The sequence below is a fragment of the Nelumbo lutea genome, chromosome 1, assembly GCF_056320005.1.
Source record: "Nelumbo lutea isolate HS-2025 chromosome 1, American lotus-T2T, whole genome shotgun sequence".
In the NCBI taxonomy this organism is placed as follows: Eukaryota; Viridiplantae; Streptophyta; class Magnoliopsida; order Proteales; family Nelumbonaceae; genus Nelumbo; species Nelumbo lutea.
This window is the reverse complement of record NC_142684.1, coordinates 79,662,807-79,672,105: the sequence shown is the minus strand read 5'-3', so window position 1 is coordinate 79,672,105 and position 9,299 is coordinate 79,662,807. Positions and strand designations below refer to the sequence as shown.

The window sequence follows — 9,299 nt, the reverse complement described above, 5'->3', positions numbered from 1 at the left end:
AGTTTGACCACCTAAATTAACAAATTATTTATCAATTCAATGATTTTCGGCCAGGAATCAAGTTTGGGATAAAATAAATTCAATTGTTCAGATAATTCTCAGACAGAATGGTCCAACCGTCTGAATCAACCAACAGTGGGAAAACATTGTGTATAATTGATAATCCCCACTAAAAAGGTATCGGATCGGATGGAATGGGCTGGGCTGGAGATAAAATCATGCATGGGCAACCTATCACCATACATGAGCCTTCCATAGGACCCATACCTTATGCATCATAAAATATTGGTGTGTTCGATAAATTGCCCAGCCCAAAGTGCCTGATTTTGTCTCCGTCCAATAAATAAAGAATCAAAGACTCTTCTACTTCAGCGTTTGGTATCAATCTGCGATCGTCCTCCACGGGTCAATGGCTACACGCTACATCATCTATAATTCATATGGCAAGCTGACGTGGCATATGAGGATTCGTCGAGTGTTCCACGGAGACAAGATGATTCCAATACCAAGCATGGCATTGGCCGCCCACTTGTTCCAGTGTTACTCTAAAAGGAGAGGGGCTAGGGAGTTGAGGAATGAGAGGAAGCGAGGAGAAATCCGCTAGGCCCGGCCTTCCCGTGCTCGAGCAGCCAGTGGCCCATCTTAATGTCATTTCATCCTCCGATTCAAGGTGGGGTCGTAACAATACATGGACAGCAGTCAAAATATTATTGAATGCTTATTAAATTTGCTCGTATAGCTGTACATACCTCATCCGGTCTCCTTGCGTAGCGGATTTTTCTTGTAACCGAATGAGCTGTTCACGGCTTCAAATTTATTTGCTTCTCTCTGTTAATTTTGAAAAGAACATTTACTGCAACACCTCTCACGGTTTGCAGGTGGTCAAGCGAAGTCAGTGAGCCAGTGATACCAGGATAATTTGAGTGAGAAATAAGGAATTACAAAGAAACCTCGTTTGGTTTTATTTTCCTTTACTATTGATGAGCAGAGGAGAAAATCTTGATTTTTCAGGTTTGAACAGCCGGGAGACAAAACAAATGGGAGGCCTGTATTTTCTTATTTCCTATTCAACTGCTTTGCTCTGTTTCTTTCCTGCAACCTCCTTTGCTGCCGACACCTTCACTCAATCTCAATCTATCAACGATGAGCAGGGGCAAACCTTAGTTTCAAAGGGGGGAAGCTTTGAACTAGGCTTTTTCAGTCCTGAAAATTCCAAGAATCGTTATGTGGGGATCTGGTACAAGAATATCCCAATTCTCACAGTAGTCTGGGTCTTAAACAGAGACCATCCACTTACAAATTCCACCGGAGTTTTGAAGATAGACAACAAAGGCAATTTCGTACTTTTCAATGGAACAAATGGTCCCATCTGGTCTTCGAATTTCACAAAAGCAACAATAGCAGCAGCAGCTGCAACAGAGAGTCTGGTGGTACAATTGCTAGAGTCGGGAAATCTTGTTCTGAAGGATGGGAAAGATGGCAGTTCAGAAAAATTCCTGTGGCAGAGCTTTGATTATCCATGTGATACATTGTTACCCGGGATGAAACTAGGACGGAACCTGAAGACGGGAATGAACTGGCGCTTATCATCGTGGAAGAGTGTCGACGATCCTTCTACCGGAGATCTTACTTATGGGATAGAGCTTAACGAATACCCTGAAACAGTGATGCGGAAAGGATCGAAGGAGAATTATCGGGCTGGACCGTGGAACGGGCTTCGATATAGTGGGGCACCCGAACTGAAGACCAATCTTATTTTCAGTTTCAATTTTACTTGGAATAACGATGAGGTTTCTTACATGTACCAGCTGCTGAATGACAATTCAGTTATTTCAAGGTTGGTCTTGAATCAAAGCGCCGGCAACGGCGGCGAGCTTCAACGCTATACATGGAATGCCTTGAGTCGTAATTGGCAACTCTTCTTGTCGGTGCCGAGAGACTACTGTGACACTTATGGCCTTTGCGGTGCGTACAGTGATTGTGACATGAACGAATCTCCGGTTTGCCAGTGTTTGAAAGGATTCAAACCAAAATCTCCATCTGATTGGAACTTAATGGATTGGTCCGGGGGATGTGTACACCAAGCATCTCTGAATTGCCGGAAGGGAGAAGGATTTGTAAAGTTTACAGGGGTCAAATTGCCGGATACTAGGTATACTTGGGTGGACAAAAACATTAATCTTAAAGATTGTGAAGTCGAATGCCTGAAGAACTGCTCTTGTACTGCATATGCAAACTCTGATATTAGTGGAGGCGGTAGCGGCTGTGCTATTTGGTTTGGTGATTTGATCGATATTAGACGGTTTTCTAACGGTGGCGGTGGGCAAGATCTCTACATTCGAATGGCTGCATCAGAACTTGGTAAGTTCTCCAATATTATTATCTGAGTTCTTTACTTAGCTAAGTAGTTTTATTATTTGATAATTTGGAAGCAGTTCAATTAACTTTTAATTACATCCAGCAAAGATTGGGCTTATGGCCTCACTCTTGGCCCTTAAGTGCTGGTAGCTTGCGTCGAGTCGGATTTTAGTATGTCTTAGCTTATTACGGTTAAAGTATTTCTATATTCGAATTTGAGTTCCATTCAAAAGCTTAAAAACTTTTTAATCGAAACAGGCTCGAAAGCTTTCAAGTCGAACATTTTGTTTATCAAATTTAAGTTTGAATAACTAATCAAATTTACTTTGAGATTATAATTAAGTTGATTAGCACCAAGTTTAAATGAAGTTTAATTGAATTCAAGTCCAAACCATTCCATTAAAGCTTAATTTGATTGCTTAGAATTATAGCTTTTAAGCCTGGACTCTCCCATAAGAAACACTACTGGCCTTGAGCAATTAATTAAATGTCAGTGACTGGTCAACGTTGCTTTGGCATTCAATGTCTACCACCTAACAATATACATGAGACACTGGATTCACTCCTCACGCACTGCTCCTTACACCAACCTCACAAGAATCCCACACATAAGGAGCATCTTTCATACTTGTATATATTGTCATAGCATGAGGTTGGTACGAGAAATGTTATGTTAGGAGAAAGTCCCAATTTGAATTTAATCCACTTCATTCAGACTGTAGCAATGAATTGGTCCGATCCATAATATTAAGCATGCTAAGAATCAGGGGTGTCAATGCACTGGTTTTGGGTTGGATCCCATCCAAATCAAAATCAACTTAGACTGATAGAGCGGACTAATAAGACATATTAAATTTGGATCGGTAAAGACTTAATAGTCCAAAGCATTTATTGGATTGGATTGGACTTGATTCATCTATAATTAAATTAAGTCCGATTGAACCAATATCCAGTCCATTGATCAAAGACAAAATTATGAGTGTCAATGAACCAATCTCAATTAAAATCAATTTAAACAGATTGGGTGGTCCAAACATTGGATTGTTCTGATCCAAAATTATCAAGAGTATTCATCAAATTGAACTGGACCTAGTCCACCTGCAATGGACTCTTATTGGACTGGGTTGGATTGGACCAAATCCGGTCCAATTAACACTCCTACTGAAAATATTTGAAAGAGGTAAATCATAAAAGCTAATGGTAACGCAAAAGAAGTATAAAGCGTTTCCAAAGATCTTATAAAAGAAGAGAAACCGTGGAGGGAAAGAAAAATCTCAGAAATAGGAATTGAAGGTTGGTAACTTCTGCTTGGTTGATCTAAACCTACCCACATGATGAACTGATCATAGTTGAGGATGATGGAAGAAGCATGGAACATAGTGCTTAGGATGTTAAAACCTGCACGCATCTGGATGCATTTAATTTGACCAAAATTTGAGTCCAGATATATCTAATATATGATAGTGTGTATATATACACATATAAGTCTGATATTTTGAGAGGGGGAAAAATTCCATTGACCAACAAAGTCATGTTCATTTTTCAGATTTATGTGGGGACCAGTGAAAGTTTATTTTCCTGGGTAATATCTCTGTAAGTGATACCCATATCATGCCCATCTCCTAGGTGGGTAAATTAATTTTCTCATCTAGGGAAAAGTTGCCAATACTTGGATGGGATAAAAATGCCACTTTTAATAATGAAATTTTTATGGCTAAAATGGTAATTGTCTTATTTACCCGAACAAGTGACTTATCAAAAAGCTAAAGGGCATAAATACAAATAAATTTTTTATTGAGTGACCATTAAAAGTACAAAAATGCTTCTCAAAATGATTTACATAGTTATGCATGTATTCATTTCTATAATTAAAATTCTTTATATTGGAATTCCAAATTCTTTTTAAGATGTTCTTTTGAGGGTGGTTCTTGGCGCAACAGCTACCTTGCTCCATTGCAACCTGAGTGACCAAGGTTCACATATTGTAAACAGCCTCTCTGTATATCTACTACAGATTACAGGGGTAAGACTCAATCCTGCATTAGTGGGAGCCTTGTGCACGTGACTGCCCCCATTTTAGGGATGTGCTTTTATTCTAAGGGTGGTGGAAGGTAAGATTAAAAGCCTGCAGTTGTCTGTATATCTACAAGCCTACAACCCATATATTGAATAAAACTAAAAAGTGAAGCCTCTGAGGTAGGATCTAATAGATTATAAGTGGATGGTCATTCTCAGTGCCCTGCAACAAATATAAATTGCCAAGGTGTTTCTTCTTTCAAGTATTTACCATTTGGCTTCTCTTCACCTACTGCTATTGCATCCGACTTTCTAATGGTTCACTGATTTTGTGAAACACGTACAGCACATGATTCCAAGAAGAAGAAGAAACGAGTGATAATGATAGTCCTAACAGTAGTTCCGGGGATGCTTCTGTTAGGTTGGTTTGGTTGGTACTTCTACAAGAAAGAAAAATCTGAAGGTACTATTCTTTCATTCTATTATTAGAACCTTTTGAATTCAGAAATGATTCTATCGATCTAGTCCTCTGAGCATTTGACGAACGGCTCCTTCTAGGATCCAATTACATGCTAATATTTATGTTACCACCTTTTGCACTGTCCAATATATATAATAAGAGAATGTTGAGGCCTGAGGGGAGTGATCGAATGCCCCAACCCCAAGTGGTGGCAACAATATATAAAGTAATAGCCTTATGTATACACCATTCATTTAGTAGGTAAAGTGGAGAGAAATGAAGAAAGAAGCTACAGAGACGAAAGTAATATCGACAACCTTGAGCTCCCTTCTTTTGACTTTGCTACCATAGTAAAAGCTACTGATAACTTCTCCGACACAAATAAGCTTGGAGAGGGTGGCTTTGGCCCTGTCTACAAGGTAAAATACTTGATATTCCATAAGATTAAAGTTACATGAAAATCAGCTAGTTAATTGTACCATCTTACTGTGTAGATTAGATGTTGGTGACAATGTGCAGGGAAAATTGGTGGAGGGACAAGAAATAGCTGTGAAGAGGCTCTCCAAGAATTCGATACAAGGACTGGATGAGTTCAAGAATGAGGTTATATTAATTTCCAAGCTCCAACATAGGAATCTTGTTAAGCTTCTTGGGTGTTGCATTCAAGGTGAAGAACGGATGTTGATCTACGAGTACATGGACAATAAAAGCTTAGACTCTTTTATATTCGGTATGTGACTCTTAAATCATATGTGCAACTTCGATTCTTGTAAATTTACGTGGTTTTTACGTCTACACGCCAAAGCTAGAATTAATGAGAAGCCCAGGAATTTCAGTGTTTTCGGTTTTATTAAACAGCAACCTTGATCAATTTCACCTTGTTACAGATGAGAAAAGAAGCAAATTAATGGATTGGGAAATGCGCCTCCACATTATTATGGGGATTGCTCGAGGACTCCTTTACCTCCATCAGGATTCTAGATTGCGAATCATTCATAGAGATCTCAAGGCAAGCAACATTCTACTTGACAGCAAAATGGAACCAAAAATATCTGATTTCGGTTTGGCAAGAATTTTTGCAAGAGATCAAACTGAAGCAGAAACTAGAAGAGTAGTTGGAACATAGTGAGCACTCCTTAGCTTTCTCAAATTAGCCATCCAAAAAAAGATTAGAAAAATACATAAATAATCTTCTTTGATGATTGTATTTCTATGCAGCGGTTATATGTCTCCCGAATATGCAATAGATGGACTCTTTTCAGTGAAATCGGATGTGTATAGCTTTGGGGTTATAGTGTTAGAGATAATAAGCGGAAAGAAGAACAGGGGATTTTATCATCCAGAATTTCAGCTTAATCTTCTTGGGCATGTAAGTGTGGCTACAGAAGTCTTTTCTTCCTACTGCCAAGCACTAATAAGTACCTAATCCTGCAAGTTCTAACTTTTCTATATATATATTATAAGGTCAGGCATGGACACTATGTAATGGAGGACGGGCGATGGAGTTAATAGATCCCTCAATGGGGGAGTTAGGTTCGGCGACTGATGAAGTAGTAAGATGCATCCATGTGGGTCTCCTCTGTGTTCAACAAAACACAGAAGATAGGCCAACCATGTCCTCTGTGGTTTTGATGTTGAGCAGTGGGTGTTCATTGCCCAAGCCTCAGCAACCAGGCTTTTTTGCACAAAGGTATCCTGTCATGGCACCAGACTCATCTTCTAGTAAGCAGGAATCTTATATTACAGGTGACATGAGTATTACATTGTTGGAGGGTCGATAAGAGCCCTGTTTTGTTCGCTTACTGTTTGGCTTCCTCTTGGTTGGTTGGTTAGTTGTTAAGTAAGCCTAAAGCTGCTGGGTGCTCGACTGGTTGTTATGGAACTTGGAAGGCACACCACCTGATTTTAGAGCTCATTACTTAATTTGCACTATAACATATGTAGCTCATGGTTTTTCTTCATTTCATGAGTAAGGACTTACACGCAAGATCAGTGGACACCACATTTAACCCAGAAGTTTGAATCATTACGTTGTGGGTCAATCTTTATGTATATAAGTTCTTTACATCTTTATTTTTTTCCTTAAATTCTAACATAGAAACTCATACTTGCATCCCAACAACCGAGTTGGGAATTGGCAAAAAAATGTTGAGATGTAATTGGTTGGTAAATGATGTGGTTGTGAAGTGTGAACAAATTATTGTTTGAAAAGAAAAAAACAAAACAAAACAAAAATCAAGGGTGGATAATGATATGGTAAGATCTACTCATTGGCTATTTGAGTCCCAGCTCAAGTTTGTGATTACTTTGAATTATAATTGTGTAGGTGTAGGGTGGTTCTTAAGGAGATCGGATCTAGTCCCAATAGAGGGTCCCAACGACCACTGCAGGTCTGCAGCTATATGTTGGGAACATCTCCCAAATTCGTTCTTAAGCGGCCTATATGTGACTTTTTAATAATACAAGTAGCAAATCTGAACAAGCCTCTCAGGTGTGGGTTACCAGGATGCCAACTGCCCGGGTCAATCCAAACAGACAAAACCCTCTTGTCCTGCTACATAAGGTCTAGGTCTATATTTTGAGTCCTAATTATCAATAATCACATCTGTTTGGGGTTTATACATTTTTTTCAAGTTATTAAAAATGTTTTTGCTTGGTGGGGCCACACAACGTGGTAGCCCATCCCTCATCCCCTTAATTTGATCCAAGGTCTCTGCTACAATGAATCAGAGATTCCATCAACAAAGCCACCATCAGTTGCTTAATATCTTAAAAATGTTTGATTTCTTCAATTTTACTTCAAATCATGGTTTTGAAAATCAAATTGAAAATGAAATCATTTTGACTATCAGTTCTTAGATCAAACGGTCCAACCATCCAATTTAAACCCGGATTAAACAGTTTTAGGGTTCAAAAACTGGACCTGGACCTATGATCAGATACTGGGTTAACCGGTCCAACCACTCATTCTGGTCCAGTTTTCAAAAGTATTATATTAATAAATAGGGTTCTATCATGATAGTGGAAACATATGATATTAGAAAATCTTATAACCAATCAACTTATATAAGAGAAATAGTCGCCAATCAGATGGTATTTATCAAGATTCACGGGGTTTTAATTAATCAAAGTTCTTCTGATATCACGTCTTTATAGTATTATAGCAGCATAGTTTTTCCCTAGTAAGAATTGTATCTTATAATGTTTAAAAGATAATTAATAATTATTTTATATTTTTTTCATCTTTTTTGTTTCTTTTTTGCACTTTGAGATCAAACTGGACCATTGACAAATGACACAATACCAAAATGATTCTACATCCAGTCTGAGTCCAACGATATTGATCCCAATTGTAATGGAGCCAATATTGGGTTTGCCTGTTCCAGACCCTAACGATTATGGAAGTACATTGGTAGATGACAAAGGTACATAGGCGTTGCGTTAGTACCAAAATAAGTATTGTCAAGTTACTTGTAATATGATCTTATGGAGTAAGACCTGGTAATTAAGGCTGGTTAATTGGATAAGTTCTGGGTCCTTGTACGATTTGGTTTTAGAATTGGGTCTGGTCTATCATGATTAGGGGGTGTCAGTTGGACTCGATCAGGTCCAATCTAAACCAATGAATGTTTTGGATCAATTTGGATTGATTTAATTTAATGTTTGGACTGTTCAATTTGTTTAAATTTATTTTGATTTTGATTGTTTCAACTTAAACCCGGTCCATTGACATATGTATTCTTTTCTTATATCAATGGACTAGATATTGGCTTAATTCAACCCAATCCAATATAAATTTGTTACAAAAGAAACAAGTCAAATTCAATCTAATAAATATTTTGGACCAAATTTGTCCAATCCAATATGTCTTGTTGGTTGGCCAACCACCAACTAACAGTACTATGTAGGAGTACAACCTACATGTTGGGCTGGGTTAGGTTAGGTTGAGGTCAATTATAGTCCAATCCAAGGTCTTGAAACCTCAACCCTAACCCTAATCCTTCATGACCATCAATCTTTAACTCTAATCGAACCTAAAGTCTCTCAATCCTTTGGTTTGGGTTTGGTCATCATCTAGGAATGGCAATGGGGTAGTGATCATATTTCTTATCCTTGACCCTGATTTTAAAATAAATTCCTATCCATAAACCTTGATCCCTATTGGGGATAAAAGTTATCATCCGTCCCCGATCCCCAATGGAGATAGATTTCTCATGGGGATTTAAATTCTCAAAACTTTTTAATTAACAGTATTTTTGAAAAATAAATTTACTTAAAATAAAGGAAATATTTAATATATATATATATATATAACACTAAATGTACAATATATTAAATAAATTAATATTATATAATATTTTCAATAGATTTATTATACTCGAGTACTTCAGATCAGACCCAACTATTTCTGGAACTAATCAATTTGGTTCTAGGTCTAAAATTACAAACCCTATCGGGTCTGCTC

The 9,299-nt window shown here is 37.9% G+C and overlaps 1 protein-coding gene across 4 annotated transcripts; it reads left to right on the top strand.

The window, feature by feature from the left end:
- The first annotated feature begins 671 nt into the window (after positions 1 to 671).
- On the top strand, positions 672 to 7,069 carry LOC148875621 (G-type lectin S-receptor-like serine/threonine-protein kinase At4g27290). 4 transcript variants are annotated; one of them, XM_088960504.1, is made up of 7 exons: positions 672 to 2,361; positions 4,721 to 4,837; positions 5,093 to 5,253; positions 5,354 to 5,564; positions 5,722 to 5,959; positions 6,053 to 6,203; positions 6,304 to 7,069. In XM_088960504.1, the coding sequence occupies exons 1-7, from the start codon at positions 981 to 983 to the stop codon at positions 6,613 to 6,615; spliced, it is 2,571 nt and encodes an 856-aa protein (XP_088816630.1). In that variant the 5' UTR covers positions 672 to 980; the 3' UTR covers positions 6,616 to 7,069. The 4 variants fall into 4 exon arrangements, with proteins under 4 accessions (XP_088816630.1, XP_088816637.1, XP_088816648.1 ...); XM_088960511.1 differs by having other exon boundaries at positions 859 to 2,361; positions 5,096 to 5,253; XM_088960522.1 differs by having other exon boundaries at positions 859 to 2,361; positions 5,096 to 5,253; positions 6,299 to 7,069.
- The last annotated feature ends 2,230 nt before the right edge of the window (positions 7,070 to 9,299 follow it).

What these genes read in the sequence shown, in the direction of transcription:
- LOC148875621 (XM_088960504.1), top strand. Translation starts at nt 981, where the DNA reads ATGAGCAGAGGAGAAAATCTTGATTTTTCAGGTTTGAACAGCCGGGAG. An exon ending in CTTAGACTCTTTTATATTCG is followed by an intron (nt 5,565 to 5,721) that starts GTATGTGACTCT and finishes ACCTTGTTACAG; the next exon opens with ATGAGAAAAGAAGCAAATTA. An exon ending in AGAAGAGTAGTTGGAACATA is followed by an intron (nt 5,960 to 6,052) that starts GTGAGCACTCCT and finishes ATTTCTATGCAG; the next exon opens with CGGTTATATGTCTCCCGAAT.